The sequence below is a fragment of the Erpetoichthys calabaricus genome, chromosome 3, assembly GCF_900747795.2.
Source record: "Erpetoichthys calabaricus chromosome 3, fErpCal1.3, whole genome shotgun sequence".
Classification (NCBI taxonomy): Eukaryota; Metazoa; Chordata; class Cladistia; order Polypteriformes; family Polypteridae; genus Erpetoichthys; species Erpetoichthys calabaricus.
In genome coordinates, this window is record NC_041396.2 from 290,479,160 (window position 1) to 290,497,821 (window position 18,662).

Sequence of the window (18,662 nt, forward strand, 5' to 3'; positions counted from 1 at the left end):
AAATTTACACTAAAAAAATAACTGTCTTCTTATATAATACGCTACTGTGGATGTCCATTTGTCTGTATAGGATTTTAAATCACCTTCAGCTCGCAAAACCGTTTAACCTATTGACCTGAAATTTGGTACACCTATACTACGTGATGTCTACTATCTGCTTTCGGGGTGATTTTTATTACTCGTTTTATTTTATTTTATTGTAGAATCAACTGTCGGCAGCAGGGCGGCCGTGCAACACATGCGTATGGGCGCCGTTCTCATCCCTACCACTTTTGCTGTCACTTCCCCTACCTCTTCATATCTTAAATCATTCTTGAGGCAGATTGAAGACTGACGTGCCATCTTAAGTAAAAAATTAAGAAAACATACTAAGTAACTGTAACACAAAAACTGACTTAATCAGTTTTAACGCAAAAAGATGCCAACAAAAGAAGAGAAGGAGCGAGCCGCTAGGGTGGAGAAAACAACAGCTCCTCAGGAATCAGCAAGCGCATCAACCTCTGAACAAGCGAATGCTAAACATACAGAGAAAGAGGCTGAAAATTATAAGTCAAGTGTATTCACAGCACATTATCATGCAGAGCGCCGTTACTGGTATTTAATAATACAGCTTTAGTGGGCAATTGGGTAACACAAAGCCAAAAATAGAACAATAACCTCCTAATTGACAAGCATTTTCTAACCTGCCTATTCCTAAACAGGGTCATGGGAGGGCACTGGAGCCTATCCCAGCTAGCATAAGGTGCAAAGGCAGGAACAATTCCCCCAGACAGAACTCTAGCCCATCACAGGGTGAACATACACTCACATACTATACACCCACACACTCCAAGGCTAATATAGAATTGGCAACTTGCAAGTCTTTGGACAATCGGAGGAAACCCTCTCAGACACGGGGAGGACACGCAAACTTCACACAGGTGGCACCTGGGATGCAAACTCTGACCGCCTTACTGCAAGACAGCAGCACCACCAGTTTACCAACCCAACCCCAAGTGTGTCGCTTTCAAATAAGGAAATAAAAACAGGCACAACAAAGTCCAAGCACTAAGTACACACACAATCCCAATACTTTCTTCTTTTTTCTCTTTCTTTCTCCTCCACTCTCCCTCTGGCAAGCTTCGTCCTCCTCCTCCTCCCGACTCTGGCTCCCGGAGTAGTGGCTGCTGGCTCCTTTTATAACACACCCAGAAGTGCTCCAGGTGCTTGATGATTTATTTCCGGCTGCACTTTGGGGTATGGCGGAAGAACTGCCCATAAGGGTTCAGCAGCTCCTGCTGCAGCACCCCCTGTTTTGATACTATTTTAGATTTTCAACTAGAATATAGCTTGTTGTTGATTCTGAAGTGAACGAATCAGTGATTCAAAGATTCTAATCATTGAACAGAATGAAATGAATCAAATCACTAAAAAAAATTGTTTTGCACGTCACTACTAGCCAGCCTCTTCCTTGGATTGAACGACCTCACAGCAATCGCTGAGTTTATTTATTGGTTTCAATCTTCTCCTGCCTATCACAGCCTGGCACTTGGAAAAACTCCACAAACAGTATGTCTTCACATGCACTGCTGCGGCCCTTAACTTAACACACAGAAAACATATCCATTGTCTAAACAAGCAAAACTAAATTGACCGGCTTACACGATTATCAAACCAAAAATCAAAACTGAAAATGAAACTTTTTTAAACTCAAGCTCGCCCACGGCTGCCAATACAGCTCCGTCTTTAAACTTCGAAGTGCACACACCACACATGTGTGTGTGCATGTGCATGGGTGTGTATGTGTGTGCATAACAAACCACGCAGGCTGGAAATGGCTGAGAAGCATCTGTCTGTTTTACTTTCAAATCCCTGCAAATTTAATCCTACTAAACAAACCGAACAAGACCGGTGTTATTCACTTTGCAACTCCCTCGACAAGTGCTGCCCCGTAGCCGTTAAGGCAACCCCAACTGTAAAAACCGTAATCGAATACTCTGTACTTGGCAGGAATGCTCTTTGGTATGAAGTTTTTTCATTGTGATGTTTATTTGAATGATATGGATCCCAATGCCCAGTGAAGTGATGGGGATACCGTGCTCTAAAAATGGTGCAGTCCTTTGGATGAGATGTACCACCAAGGTCCTAACTCTCTGTGGTCATAAAAGATCCCTGGGCGTTCTTTGTTAAGAGCAGGGTTTATCCTGATGTCCAGGCTAAATTGCTCACCACAGCCTGGTCATTCTGGCCCCCTAATCATCCCCTGTCTCTGATCTTTCTCACCCCTTCACCACCAAGCAGCTAAGGTGTGATAAGCCTATTGGCACAAAATGGCTGCCATCACGTCATCCATGTGGATGTTGCACATTAGTGGTGGTTGAAGTGGCTCCCCACTCACTGTGTAAAGCACGTTGAGTACCATGGGTAGCGCCATATAAATATAATGAATTGTTATTATGATCACTGTGCTCATCAGTGCTGCAGACAATTCTTTCAGCCTCATGGCTTGCTTTCTGTTTAACGGTTAGACCTTCTGTAGACAGGGGTCTGCTTTTCCTAATTAGTCCAATCAATTGCATTGACTGCAGGTGGGCTGTAACCTTGTCAGTGATGTTCATTAGAATGGGATGCAGCTGAGCCACATTTGAACTGTAGAGGTGATAGGTATGTCTTCTTTGGCGATTGTTTGTTTCCTGCCTTGCGCCTTGTGTTGGCTGGGGTTGGATAATGGATGGATGCATAAATGTTAATAGCAACACTGGTCTTGCAGGTTCCTGTTTATAAATATGGGGTCTGCGTCTTTAAACAGGTTTGTTTGGATGCGGAGGGGCTTATGGGATTTGTAGTTTGTGGGCACTGTACACATGAAAGAAGAGAAGGATGTGGCAGGTCTTTTTGATTTAATCATTTTTTTGATCGACTTCATCTTCAGCAGAACCTAAAGCCCTTTATCAACTGGACATTCGCAGCATTTAGGTGTGCACATCCTCCAGATTTAGGGACGGCGGTGGGTTCTTTTTTTCCCCCAATCCAGCCCACCAATGCCCATTTGAGAAGAGACGCTCCTCAGAAGACCATCTATCTTCTGGTCTCTGGTGGTAGGACTGTGTTGTCTATCCATGTTTTTATTAAAGGGGAGTATTCCACCACATCTTTCCGTCAGTTAACCGGTGATTGCACTTCAAGGTCCACCTTCATCACTTACCGTAAAAACTTTTCCAGGACTATAAATATTGTCGGAGGGTTTGTTTGTGGTGTTCTTTTTTTTTTCTTTTTGTTATTGCCTTTCTTCACCGGAGCATAGTAAATAATGACTATTCATATATTTGTTTGCTGAATATATTTATTTTATATTGCTATATGGTTGCGAGACATGGATGCTATCCAGTGACCTGAGATGAAGGCTGGACTCCTTTGGTACTGTGTCTCTCCGGAAAATCCTTGAGTACCGTTGGTTTGACTGTGTGTCAAATGAGCGATTGCTCATGGAGTCCCGAATGAGGCACATTACCTGCATTGTGAGGGAGCGTCAGTTACGGCACTACGGCCATGTGGCGCGTTTCCCTGAGGGTGATCCAGATCGTAAGATCCACATTGTTGGGGACCCAAGTGGCTGGACCAGACCAAGGGGTCACCCATGTAACACCTGGCTGTGGCAGATAGAGGGTCATTTCCAGAGGGTGGGACTGGACTGCGTGTCTGCCTTGGGGGTTGCAAACCGGAATCCTGAGTTGTTTTGTTGTGTAGTGGGTGCGGCAACGCACTGTACCAGTGCATGCTCCCCAACTTGACTTGACTTGACTTGAATATATTTAATCTATTTGGTAATTTTTTGGTGTGTTGTTAATATTTGGGTGTCGGTGTGGGAATAATGTAGGGCTTAGGTGTTGGCCTGATTCTATCTGTCCCTCATTTTAAAAACATAGCGGTTTCTTCACTACGCAAATCTGGTGGCAACCTCCGCACTCTTCTAGACATCAGGGTTTGCTAAATAAGTATCATAGTAAAGGGTCTAAACACTTCTGCCAATGTGATATTTCATGTTTTAAACTAAGGGGGATGTGCAGAGCTGTGGTAACTACAGGTGGATTAAAATGATGAGCCACAGCATGAAGTTATGGGAAAGAGTAGTGGAAAAAGGGAGGTGATGATTAGTGAGCAGCAGTATGGTTTCATGCCAAGAAAGAGCACAACAGATGCAATATTTGCTCTGTGGGTGTTGATGGAGAAGTATAGAGAAGGCCAGAAGGAGTTGCATTGCGTCTTTGTGAACCTGGAGAAAGCATATGACAGGGTGCCTCGAGAGGAGTTGTTGTATTGTATGAGGAAGTCGGGAGTGGCAGAGAAGTACATAAGAGTAGTACAGGATATGTACGAGGTAAGTGTGACCATGGTGAGGTCTGCGGTAGGAGTGACAGATGCACTCAATGTAGAGGTGGGATTACATCAGGGATCGGATCTGAGTCCTTTCTTGTTTGCAATGGTGATGGACAGGTTGACAGACGAGATTAGACAGGAGTCCCTTGTGGACTATGATGTTTGCAGAAGGCATTGTGATCTGTAGCGATAGTAGGGAGCAGGTTGAGGAGACCCTGGAGAGGTGGAGATATGCTCTAGAGAGGAGAGGAATGAAGGTCAGTAGGAACAAGACAGAATACATGTGTGTAAATGAGAGGGAGGTCAGAGGAATGGTGAGGATGCAGGGAGTAGTGTTGATGAAGGTGGATGATTTAAAATACTTGGTATCAACAGTACAGAGTAATGGGGATTGTGGAAGAGAAGTGAGTGCAGGCAGGGCTGAGTTAGTGGAGAAGAGTGTCAGGAGTGGTTTGTTTTGGAGACAATGCTAGAGAGGCGAGATTGCGTTGGTTTGGACATGTGCAGTGGAGAGATGCTGGATATATTGGGAAAAGGATGCTAAGGATAGAGCTGTCAGGCAAGAGGACAAGAGGAAGGCCTAAGAGAAGGTTTATGGATGTGGTGAGAGAGGACATGCAGGTGATGGGTGTGACAGAGCAAGATTTACAGGACAGGAAGAGATGATAAAAGATGATCCGCTGTGGCAACCCCTAACTGGAGCAGCCAAAGGAAAAAGAATAACTTTAGTAAATTTGTAAAAATTCCTAAAATCCTGTGTTTTTTGTTTTTCATTCTGGGGTGTTAAGGGTATTAAGTGTTGTTTGATAAGGAAAAAAATGAATTGAAATGATTTTAGCATAAGGTTGCAACATAACAAAATGAAGGAGTCTAAATACTTTTTGAAGGTTCTGTAGACTCAACACAGAAAGCACTCCAGTCGGGATTGGATAGGTGCCCGTAATAATATTCAAACTTCTCTTAGATTTTGATGTTTTCTACTTACCTCCTCCATTTCAAAAGAGCTCTCCTGCTTTAAAGCCTGATGCATCCAGCAGCCCCTTCGGTGGTGGATTTCACTAGGACTCAAACTGGTTTGCTTCTCAGCAAATCTCTTATTCGACAGGATGTCCATCGGGCCTTCAGCGGTCTCCATGACAGCAACGTTCTGTATGCTAGTTCGGTGAGTGTGTATGTCTTGAACATTTTCGTCTGCGGAGGACCAGGATGTAATTTGAAGGTTAAGTCCATGCATGTTGCCACTGTGCGCTTTGTGCCCTTTGGTCACTGGTAGTTCTTCAGCATCCCTACACAGAGTGGCATCACACATCTTACTTATACAGTTTATCTCGGGTGAAACGAGAGCCTCTCCCTCATGAGGCTGTAGTGTCAAACACTCTGTGGGCCCAGGTGACCTGGCAGTTTTTTTTATTACGTTAAAAATCTCTCTGTGCACTTTTTCTGTGATCCTGGGAGAAATCATATCTCGAGTAAACCTTACTGGTTTCAGGTGTAATTTTGTTAGGTTTGACTGCTCCCCCGGGCTGTCCAAACTAACAGGGACTGTCATGTCGGTAGGTTTCAAAAGGAAGGGAGAGCCAAGTGTGCTGGACTGTTCACGATGGCCCCCGCACAGATCATCTGCTTTGAGAGTCTCTTGTGACCAGTTCATCTGCATTGTCATACTGAGGCCCACCTTAGTAGAATCGTGGACTGACTCTATCAAGCTGGGCAAGCTGTGGCGTTTTTGTGGGGTTGATCTGGGTGAAGCTGCTGGAGAACCTGGCTCCTTGGTGTACAGGCACATTTTGGAGATGGTGTCCTTGAACCTCTCCACCGGCGATCTGGGCTCACTCCGTACACTAAACCTCTGACTGATTTTCTCAGTGGGGCTTGAGAAGGAGAACTCAGGTGGGGCAAGTTTCTGGATAGGCGTCTTGGACACATAGGAGTACAGAGAATAGAAGGCATTGGCTGTGGCAGTGAGTACTTCAACCTGGTGAAAGCGACCTGGCAAAGGAGATAAAGAAAGATCTAGTCATATGATTGATATGTCAGAATAAAATTACTTTAAATGTAGCAGTATGTTCAGTTCTGGTTGATCACAGATTCACACACACCTGGAAGTTAACTGCTGCCATTTTGTATTGACAGAGAATGACGACTCAGTGGATCACATGACCAGCAGCGGGAATAAGCGACCAGAAACGACACAGCTGTGACCGCATGGAAACTTACAAAATGGTAGGAGCCGTCTGTCCAAAAGTTCATTCTGTGGTGATCGCCTTTAGCTTTTTAAAATGTTGCTATTAATATGTTTACCTTTTTACTCTTGGTCCATCTGTAAATTTGGCATTTAAAATGTTATTAATATTTTTACTTTTGTACTCATCGTGCATCTGTAAAGCTCAACATTTAAAATGTTATTATTAATATTTTTACTTTTGTACTCGTGCATCTGTAAAGCTCGACATTTAAAATGTTATTAATATTTTTACTTTTTTACTCGTCGTGCATCTGTAAAGCTCGACATTTAAAATGTTATTAATATTTTTACTTTTGTACTCGTCATGCATCTGTAAAGCTCAACATTTAAAATGCTATTATTAATATTTTTACTTTTGTACTCGTTGTGCATCTGTAAAGCTCGACATTTAAAATGTTATTAATATGTTTACTTTTTTACTCGTCATGCATCTGTAAAGCTTATTATTAATATTTTTACTTTTTATTTGTCATGCATCTGTAAATCTCAACATTTTAAACGATACTATTAATATTTTTACTTTTGTACTCGTCGTTCATCTGTAAAGCTGAACATTTAAAATGTCAGTCTTAATAGTTTTACTTTTTTACTCGTTACTTGCTTATGAGTTGCTCACTGTTTCTTAAAATACTAGGGTGCTCTGCCCCCTGCTCGCTTCGCTCGCCAACCCCTGGCGTTGGGACATGAGAAAGAGTCAAATGTATGAATTAGATATAGAATAGTGTGCAGCTTTGGATGATGCCCATAGAAATAACAAATAGAGTGTTTGTCATATATTAATGTGTTATTGGAATATTTCTTTGTATACAACATTAGCAGTAAAGATGGTGTCTTGTCCTTGAATGAGTCTTCCTTGGCATGGATTATTTATAATTTTAACTTTAACGTCAGATGAACGGCGAACACGTGAGAAGGCAACATAAAGTTGTCCATGTCTAAAAACGGGTTCAGAGAGGTAGATGCCAACCTTGTCCATGGTTTGTCCTTGTGATTTGTTGATGGTCATGGCAAATGCAGGTTTAATGGGGAACTGTCGGCGTTTCATTGTAAAAGGTAATTCTAGGTCAGAACTCGTAAGGTCAATTCTAGGAATGAGAACAGTATTGTTAGCATGTGATCCTGTAAGAACTGTCGCTTGAATAACATTGCGTGTCATGGTGTTGACGACTAACCGTGTGCCATTGCATAAACCCTGTTTTGTGTTAAGGTTTCTTAATAGCATGATTATTGTTCCGTTTTTAAGGGCAAGGTCGTGTTGTGGTAATCCGGCAGGGTTAATAGTGTTCAAATATTCTAAGGGGAAATTTATATGTTCATTGTCGTCATCAGAGTCAACTTTGTCTGAGCTTAGAAAGAGCCGTGTCTCTTCACGAAGTAATGAAATGACTTGGTTATTAATGTGATTAACATTAATATTTTTTGGACATAATATAGTGTGTTGTGTTAACAGGGGTATTTGGTCTAATGTGATTGCTGTTCCAAATATCTCTTTTACTAAGTCGTCTGAGATAAAGGATTGTGGAATGGAAATAATATCTGGGTGAAGTCCATCTGTATTTGTGAGTGTACCATTTCCCAGTTGTATTAGCCAACTGTTATATTCTGGATCTGGACATCGCATGTTTTGTACCAACTGTATTGTTTGAAAGCAATGCCAATTGTTTGCGTATTTTAAGGTGGACTGAACAATAGCTGAGCGCATGGCATGTGGAACAATAGCTAAGCATTGTCTAAAATCTCCTCCTAATAAAAGAACTTTTCCTCCAAAGGGAATATTATTATTCATCAACGTTTGTAGAAGTTTATCAATGGTGTTGAGTAAGTGACTGGATGCCATTGTACATTCATCAATAATTATCAGTTTTGCAAGACGGATGTCTCGGGCATTGCTACTGTGAATGTTCATAGTGGATACTGATGTCTCTGTGATTGGGACCGGTATTTTGAATATTGAGTGACATGTACGACCATTTATTAACAGATTTGCTGCCACTCCGGAGGATCGCAGTCATTGTTAATATGTTTCCTTTTCTGCAGTTGAACGGTTAATAGTGCTTTATTGTAAGGAGATCCACCTATGCTGACACCTATGCTGTCTAGTGTGAAGGTGTTGACGTTCACTTTAGAATATGTGGCTTTGGGTGTCACTTCTTATGGATGTGTGTGTGTGTGTGGGGGGGGGGGGGGGGGGGTGGTGAGGATTGTTGTTGCGCGAGCGTCTTCTTTCTTTTTGTGTTCCTGTGTCTTGTTTGAATCCCCCTCTTTGGGTGTGTCCCGTCCGTTGCTTGTAGGGTCTGTTGGGTGGGCTTCGCTCGCCAACTCCTGGTGTTGGGAATGACAAAGAGCGTGATGTATGAATGAGATATAGAATAGTGTGACGGTGTAGATGATGCAAATAGAAATCAAACAATAAAGTGTGTGGCACAGTGTAAAGGTTTATTTGAAAATTTCTTTGTACTCGCCGTTTAAGTGTAAAAGGTAATTCCAGCTCAGAACTTGTAAGGTCATTTAAGATGGTTATTGTTGTGATCAGAGTCAAGTTTGTCAGAGCTTAGAAAGAGTTGTGTCTCTCCAGGAAGTAATGGAATGACTTGGGTATTTATGTTTTCCACATTAATATTTTTTGGACATAATATAGTGCGTTGTGTTAAAAGGGGCATTTGGTCTAATGAGATTGCTGTTCCAAATGTCTCTGTAACTAAGTCGTCGCAGATAAAGGCTTGAGGAATTGTAATAATATGTGGCTGAAGTCCATCTGTATTGGTGAGTGTACCATCTCTCAGTTGTAATAAGCAATTGTTATGATCTGGTTCTGGACATCGTATCTTTTTTACTAACTGTATCTTTTGAAAGCAATGCCAATTGTCTGCGTATTTTAAGGTGCACTGAACAATAGCTGAGTGCATGGCATCTGGAAGAATAGCTAATCACTGTCTAAAATCTCCTCCTCATAAAAGTACCTTTCCTCCAAATCGAATATTATTATTCATAAACGTTTGTAGAAGTTTATGAATGGTGTTGAGTAAGTGACTTCATGTCATTGAACATTCATCAATAAACAACATTTTTTCAAGACGGATGTCACGTGCAGTGCCACCGTTATTGTTCATAGTGGATACCGATTTGTAGGATCTAATGTAGTTGATAAAGATTTCACTTTCAGGTACATCGTCAGTTATAAGCTTCTGTAGATATTCAGTATATGAATGTAAAGAAGGCAGTCTAATTTGACCCTTTTGACAACAACGTGTAAATGTATAACTTGTATTGCCAGTTGTTTCTTCAGGGAAGTGAACTGAATGACAATGATTGCAAATGACATTCATTAATCCGAATGAATTTTCCTGGTGTATGTTTTGCTTGTGCCGTTTGAGAGGCGCGTTGTTGCATGTGTAGTATTTTTTACGTGTTGTTTTGGAGCTGTAATCGATTTGCCTGTGCTGTGTGAGAAGCCCGTTGTAGCCTTCGCTGCCATTAACGTATGTCTGAGACGGGAGGTGTTTCGTTTTGAATCCGTGCCTGTTGCGATGCAACACTTTGATTGATAGATTGCGTCATGTGGATCTAGGATGTAGATTTGTGCATATTTGCGTTGTTGATTTGTTTCAGGGTGCACTGTTCCAATGCGATGCATTATTTGTGCACATATGCGAAAGCAGTATGGGCCATTGCCTTTTGGTGGCCTGATATTTACTCCAGTATATGCAAAAGCAAATGAACCATTGTAGGATCTAATGCAGTTCATAAAGTTTTTACTTTTAGGTATATCGTTAGTTAGAAGCTTTAGTTGAGCTTTGCGTTTTTGGAGTCGAGACATTTTTTCTTATGGATGTGTGGGGGGGGATCGTTGTTGCGCGAGCGTTTTGTTTCTTTTTGTGTTCCTGTGTCTTGTTTGAATCCCCCTCTTTGTGTGTGTCCCGTCCCTTGCTTGTAGGGTCTGTGGGGTGGTTTTGTGTTCTTTTTTTTGGTCTTCCATGGGCTTGTTGAATCCCCCTCTTGGTGTGTGTCCCGTCCCGTCCCGTGCCTGTAGGGTGGGGGGGGGGGGGGGGGTATGGTCGTGCCTTGCTATTGTGCGCTCGTCTGTTCTTTTTTTTTTGGTGTGTTTAGTTTCGTGTGCAATGTGTTTCGTGCTTTCCCCTCGTTTGAGTACTCTGTAATGTTTTTTTTCCTTATTTTGGTGCTTGTTGAGCCTCATTTTTGTGACTCCTTTCTGTATGTGCTCACTCCTGTTTTCTGTGCTCTTGTCGGACTGTTTTTGCGCCTGCGTCTCTCGCGGACCCTCATCCGCCTCTCTCGCCCTCTTTTGTCCGCCTTTCTCGGGTCCTCAGCCGACTCTCGCGGACTGTTTGTTGCGCCGGCGCAGTACGTCTTTTTGCAGCTACGGCCCATGGCCGGATGTGCCTGCGTCCATCATCCGGTTTAGCATTCTCGGTTAGTAATATGGATTGTCAGCAGGTGAAAACTGCAGCCTTCAAACAAATGTGACAATTTAAAAAAGAAATAAAAGAGCCCTAAATGCCTTGGCAGACAGGGTGGCACAGTCTTTAAGACTTTGGACATCAAACCCTGCGGTTGGGGGTTCAAATTCAGACCCTGACCCTGAGCAAATCATTTCTCCTGCCTGTCTTCTGACTGGTCAAACAAAAGAAATGTCACCAGTTGTATCTCAAATGTTGTAAGTTGCCTTGGTATAAAGGTGTCAGCCAAATAAGTAAATAAGGAATGAGACTGTCTGTGTATACACAAAGTGACAAGGCAAAGATAAAGCAGAATGAGGCACAGTTCACACGGCAAAAACTGATGATTGCTCAGGGATACTAAACCAGCAGCCATACCAACTGCATTTCAGAAGACGTTGCCCACCTGGAGCTCAGCATGGTCAGGCCCGGCCAGTACTTGGATAGGAGGCCCTCTAGGAAAAAGTGTTGGTGAGGCCAGCAGGGGGCTCTTACCCTGTGATCTGAATGTCCATCCCAAAGCAGTGACAGGGACACTGTACTGACATAAAACCGAGGTCCTGACTTTTGTTCACCAAAAGCATTCAGCAAAAAAAAGGCACATTTAGTTCGACTAAATAAGCAAAAATATCAAATATTGTGGCTGAATATATGATGCTGTTTCTGTTGTGATGACACTTTCAAATAGTTCTGTAAGGAGTGAGAGAAATGTTACATCACATTGCATTTTGGGCTGTGGGCCGTGGGCGCCATCTTTAATGGATTGTATTGGTTTGTTTACATCGAGGAACAAGAAGTAGTGGCATAACTGCAACAAAGCATGACGCATTTACAAAAGCAAATGGAGAAGGGAGGAGAGAAGGAGAACGGGTGTTGGTGAGGCTAGCAGGGGGCACTTTCCCTGAGGTCTGAATGTGCATCCTAATGTCCCAGTGCAGTGATGGAGATGCTGTGCTGTAAAAGTGGAGCCGTCCTTTGGATGAGAAGCAAACCCGAGGTCCTGACTCTCTGTGGTCATTAAAGTTCCCTGGACATTCTTTATAAAGAGTAGGGAGTATCCCAATATACTGGATAAATTACCCACCACGGCCTAGTCATTCTGCCCCCCTAATTATCCCCTGTCTCTATCCGTCTATATCTCTCTGTCACTACTTCAGCACCTAACAGCTCATGTGTGGTGAGCAGACTGGCATAAAAATGGCTGCTGTCGCATCATCCAGGTAGTGGTGGTTGAAGTGGCTCCCCACTCAATGAAGTGCTTCAGGTAGTGAGAAGAGTGCTGTAAAAATGTGAAGAATTATTATTATTAATATTGTTAAATGTAATAAAAAAAATATAGCCAATGGACAACAGATTGGATGTTTTTGGGACCTGTCCAGAGCCAGAGCTTAATAAATAACATACAGGACTGAACTAAACTTGAGGCCAGCAGCCACCTACGATGCAGACTGCTGAGGTTATTGAAATGAGCGTTAATGGCTGTCCTGGAGTGGAAGATCTTCAATTTGTGAAACTGCAGACTGCTTATATTACATTTTAATTATTTTGCTCTAATGAACCAGGATGAACTGAATTTACGGGACTTTAATTATAGGCATTCTTATACTGTATATTGTACTAGTAAATTATAACCTTAGTGCATCTATGTTAATTGGTTTACAATTTAATAGTGGAGAGAAAAGAAGGCAAGTACACGACGCAGAGCCACAGAACCTGCTTCAGTTCATTTATAATCTGGGAATGGATGGACGCCGCAGGACAGAATTAGTTTACAGCTGGAGAAAGGAAGAAGGACGGAGGGGCCTAAAAACTGAAACACTCTGATCAGAGCCATCAATCATAAGGACAAGACAGCCAATCAAATATGTTATAGAATGTTACGTGGCCCAAATCACTCGTGTGCTTTTTAACATAAATGTGGCTTTTCTGAGGGACAAAAAGATGACAACAGAAAGGCAACAGAGGAAGTGATGTCAGTGGTGTTTCTTGTAGTTTAATGTCGACTCTTCTATACCTTGATCTAAGGCAACTCTAGACTTGCTTCAAATGTTATTTCATTGTATTGTGCAGTGACAATAAAGGTGTCTTATCTTACAATCTTACAATCGGAGAACATAATCTATGAAGAGCACCGATCACTAAATCAAAAGCTGCTTCTTGACATTTCTGATTTTGAGTAAGCTCTTCTAGTGTTGTTTATATCCACACTGTTTTCTCTTCTATTATGTTTTCTCCTGTTTGGTATTGTTACACATTAATAAATACCACGTTGCTTGTAGATTGTCTATACTTTGTCTTTTATCTAGAGTGATTGGAATAATTAAAGGGCACCAAGCGTAGGGAAGGCGGCACGGTGGCGCAGTGGTAGCGCTGCTGCCTCGCAGTTAGGTGACCCGGGTTCACTCCCCGGGTTCTCCCTGCGTGGAGTTTGCATGTTCTCCCTGTGTCTGCTTGGGTTTCCTCCCACAGTCCAATGACATGCAAATTAGGTGCATTGGCGATTCTAAATTGGCCCTAGTGTGTGCTTGGTGTGTGGGTGGGTTTGTGTGTGTCCTGTGGTGGGTTGGCACCCTGCCCAGGATTGGTTCCTGCCTTGTGCCCTGTGTTGGCTGGGATTGGCTCCAGCAGACCCCCGTGGCCCTGTGTTCGGATTCAGAGGATTGGATAATGGATGGATGGAAGTGTAGGGAAGATTGCTGGTTTCTTGGCCACAGGGTGTATCAAGGCTATTGAGCTCACGCCTCGAAATTTAGAATAACTACAGTAAAAATAAGACATAGTTTGTTTAGTAAGTGGTACAAAACTAAACGAGTGACACTTTTGTGTGTGTTGTGACGACACTGTTGCATTGCCACATAAATATGTATATGGTTTGTTTTTTTCTCTCTATGTAAAATCCCGGTGCCATTTGAGAATACGGTCGATAAGATGGGCGGGTTGGATAGAGAGGGCCTTTTGGGAGGTACAGGGCTGTCATTGCGATTTCCGGGAGTGCCATGGAAACGGACGCACTATTTAAATAGGGGCGCGAAAAGGCAGGAAAAGAAGGAAGAAACGACAGCCTGAGTTTTTATGGTGGAGGAAAAAGACATGACCCATCTGAGTCCAGGAGAAAGATTGTTTCCGGGGAGCAGCACATGTCCAACGCAGTCTGGGGTGGCCACCTTGAAAATTCCAGATACGCTGAGGGAAGTGAACTTTACCATGAAAGGGATCGGAAGCAATGTGAGCCGTAAATCTTTTATTCTGGGATTGGCATGTCTAAGAAACTGAACTATGGGGAAATAGGAGAATCGGAAAAAGGCTAAATCGAATGGATGGTGGGGAATATTCTTCGATATATAATTTTATGCCTTTTGTTTATTGTATATATTGGAAGTGGGGGAGTTTAGGAGGATTGTAGAAAATGTATTAATTACACTTTTTTTTTGCATCTTTTCTTTGTGTGGTTTAGTAAATATCGCTTTTATTATTATAAGTCATCTTTCTGCGCTGTGGGAAGGGGCTGAAGGCAGTTTGGGGTTGACCTGCAATCATCAATATAATTTTCACTGTAAACTTTGTGAAGTGTAGCGGAAACAATCGTTACAACACCTGTAGGTTTGTTAGCACTGGTGGTAGAGAATCCTGTGTGGAAAATTGGGGGGTGGAGAGATAGAGAGAAAGAAATGAAAGTTATTATATAATAGATAGATAGATAGATAGATAGATAGATAGATAGATAGATAGATAGATAGATAGATAGATAGATAGATAGATAGATAGATAGATAGATAGATAGGGGAAGGCACTATATGGTAGATAGACTTTATTTGTCCCCAGGGAGAAGTTTGGCTTTTAACAGAAGCGCTCTAAATAAATACATATACAGTATAAACAGATAGACAGATAAATATGTGTATACACACAGACTATGGTCTATGCCCTGACTTGCGGTGATGTGAATTGTGGACCTTCTCTACACAGGGACTTTCCTAAGTGATGTTCACTCCATTCATGTTGCCCCAGATGGACGCTGGTCAAGTTCTAGAAACATCTCAAGGAGAATTATAGCAATCAGGAGGCACCTGAACACAATTTGGATGGCCACAGCAAAGGGTCTTCTGAATACTTAAGGGAATGAGAGATTTCAGTTTTTGATTTTTAATAAGTTTGCAAACTTTTCTGAAAACCTGCTTTCACTTTGTCATTATGGGTTATGGAGTGTAGATTACTGGGCAAAAATGGGCATTTAAAATGAAATGTACAGCATGGACATAGGTGGATTGGTGATTCTAAATTGGCCCTAGTGTGTGCTTGGTGTGTGGATGTGTTTGTGTGTGTCCTGCGGTGGACTGGCACCCTGCCCAGGATTGGTTCCCTGCCTTGTGCCCTCTGTTGGCTGGGATTGGCTCCAGCAGACCCCCATGACCCTGTGTTCGGATTCAGCGGGTTGGAAAATGGATGGATGGATGTACAGCACGTTAAAGTGTGCAGAAAGTGAAGGGGTCTGAACACTTTCTCAATCCGCTGTCAGTAACTGTAGAAAATCTTTCATCGACAAATGTGTTTGTAAATGTAAAGTAAATATGGCTTGTTTCTCTGCTCTCTTAAAATCCAGAGGCTTACTGAAATGCGCAGATCTGTGATGTGGAAACATCCAGCAGCAATTCAGCTAATTTAGATCAGACACGAATGATCCGTGCACACTGGGCGCCACTGAAGCCCACTATCTTCTGTCCTCTTTATGATATGACAGCTGAGATGCTCTTGCCCTGGAGTGTAGGTTGAGGGGTCTTCCAGATCAGCCTTTCTCACTCACGTCTCAAGAGTTTAACAGATCATTTTTTAATTAGTCGAGAGCCATAGATGGAAATTGAATTTTTTTCCCCCTGGGTAATTTATACATTAAAATTGACTTACTGTAGACAAAGGCAATTAGAAAACGTCCCAAGTATCATTTCCTTATCATAACTGTTTTTGCATCACCAGGAGGTGACTTGGTGTAATTGGTGTAATTGTTAATGTGTGTGTGTGTATATAGAGGTGTTATATATTTGCAGGCAGTGTGGTGTAGTGGTTAAGGCTTTGGACTTCAAACCCTCACGTTGAGGGTTCAAATCCCACTACTGACACCAGTGTGTGACCCTGAGCAAGTCACGTGACCTGTCTGTGCTCCAATTGGAAAAATCAAAAGAAATGGAATCAATTGTATTATAAATAGTGTAAGGTGCCTTGGATGAAGATGTCAGCCAAATAAATAAATCGCGTCACACACGCATGCATGAGAGGTAGTTAAAGGGCTCAAAAGAAGGTAATTCCTGGTCAGACCAGGGGGTGGCAGAGTCCGCAGATCAAATGTCATGGAAATTCCACCTGGCTTCCATGACATCACTGCCGGTCCCAAGAGACAACGTCACTTCCAGACCAATAGAAGAACCCACCTCCTAATGACGTCATTTCCACATCCTAAGAACTCGGCAGTCCAATGACCTCATTTTCACTTCCGATCTCAAGGCCCCTCCTGTACCTGTTTTGCAGCTACATAATGTGTACGCCATATTTTCTAACGTGTTCAGTTCTGTTTTGGATTCTTCTCTGTAAAGACCATTACATCAAACTTTTTTCTTCCATCAGCAGCCAATTCTTAGTTATGTGGAAGGCTGCCCCAAACCTCTTTATATATCTACAACGTAAATGTAAGGAGGGAGGCTCTGGTGAAATATTGAAGGACGTGCACACTCATTGACTTTTAACACATTTTGTGCAGGGGGGACAAGCTGGTGTTCTTATTTTACTTCTTACCATTGAAAGCTTTGTTTCTGCCCCATAACAAGTCAGGAGAATGGCCAAGCTGGATGGGCCTTGTTGTCTTTTCTCTGGCTGTTTTTTGAGGACCTTAACATCTGAGAGACTAAAATCAGACCACTTACTTGCAATAGAGAGTGAGGGGTCTTCCTCCTTAAGCCTACAGAGCTGAGACTCCAAAAAGAGACGAAAGTTGATTCCTTTAAGCTTGGAAGGGAAGTCGAAGAAGCGGGGTGGGATCCTTGAGGTAAACTGGGGCTCCTCTTGACCGAAGCCCAGATTGAACAGGACCTGCTCCGCATCTTCCATGCACATATCCAGGACCTCTGAAACACTGACAGGTTTTTCTCGTCACTAACATACCTCAGTACAGACATTTGTCAACATTTGTGAAATAATGTGGATTGATCAGTGTAGCTTGTAGGAGCTTCAATTAGTGTTACACTTAATTATTGGCAGTGATGCCAGAAGGCTTCAGCCTCCTCCGTAAGATGTCTGTTAGGATCTCCAATGGGATTATTAGTGAAGTCCATGATCTCGGCACCTGCGCCTAATAAAGGAATAAAAGAGAACCTGGGCAGGAAAGAGAAAGAAGCTTGGAGACCAAAACTGCACCCAGAACTCGAGATGAGGCCTCACTAGTGTGTTATAAAGCTTGAGCAGAACCTCCTGTGACTTGTACCCCACACATCCAGGCGCTATATAACCTGACATTCTGTGTGCCTTCTTAATGGCATTTGAACACTGTCTGCCAGTTGATAATGCCCAGTCCACTACGACTTCTAAATCCTTCTCATGAGGTGTACTTTCGATTTTCCGACCGCCCATTGTGTATTCAAACCTCACATTTTTCCTTCCTATGTGTAATACTTTACATTTACTGACATTAAATTTCGTCTGCCACAAACCTGTATGCTGTCCAAGTCCTTCTGTAATGATATAACGGATTTCAAATTATCTGCTAATCCACCTATCTTGGTATCATCTGCAAACTTAATCAGCTTGTTACTTATATTCTTATCTAAATCATTTCTATATATTAAAAATAGCAGCTGCCCCAGCACTGACCACTGCTGGACACCACTCTTAACATCGGCCAATTCTGATGAGGTTTCTCGCACCCTCAACCTCTGCTTCTTGAGTCTGAGGCACTTCAGAATCCATCTACAAACATCACCCTGAACTCCCACTTCTTTTAGTTTGATGCCCATCCTCTCATATGGCACTTTTTGTTGAGAAAGACGAGGCAGCACTTTTATCATCCCTGGACAACTGAAGAAATTCAGAATGTCAGAAAGAGTCCTGCAGTCCTTCTATCACGCGACCTTTGAAGCCTTACTAGCAGGAGGCACCACTGCCTGGTACTGAAATGCACTCAGCTGGGGATGGCACTACCATCCTACAGAACCTGCACACAAACCGTTGCACTACCAAGGTAGCGAGGATCGTGAAGAACGTGTCTCACCCTTCTACACCTATGGTTAAAGGGTTAAGATCTTGGCAGACGCTTGGGTTGCCTCAAATCAAGAACTGAGAGAGAGCGTCAGGTAATAATAATTCTTTGCATTTATATAGCGCTTTTCTCACTACTCAAAGCGCTCAACAATTGCAGGTTAAGGGCCTTGCTCAAGGGCCGAACAGAGCAGAGTCATCAACAGAACCATCTTGTCAAGCATACTTCAGAATTTTAAAAATACTCATTTTTTAGATCTGTTAATTATTATTTAACAATTATTATCCTTCTATCTGCATCTATTTTATGTCTATTTTAATGTCGCTATTTCATTTAATTGCAGGGTACAGGCTGCCCACTGTGT

General features: G+C 42.5%; 1 protein-coding gene across 2 annotated transcripts in view; it reads right to left on the bottom strand.

The window, feature by feature from the left end:
- Positions 1–18,662, bottom strand: part of tespa1 (thymocyte expressed, positive selection associated 1) — a 120,978-nt gene that overhangs the window by 31,232 nt on the left and 71,084 nt on the right. For both annotated transcript variants that reach the window (XM_028798511.2, XM_028798510.2), the window contains exons 9-10: positions 16,971–17,179; positions 5,342–6,345 (exon numbers count right to left, since the gene is read on the bottom strand). In XM_028798511.2, coding sequence (XP_028654344.1) covers positions 5,342–6,345; positions 16,971–17,179 — 1,213 coding nt within the window. The remainder of the gene's footprint in view (positions 1–5,341; positions 6,346–16,970; positions 17,180–18,662) is intronic.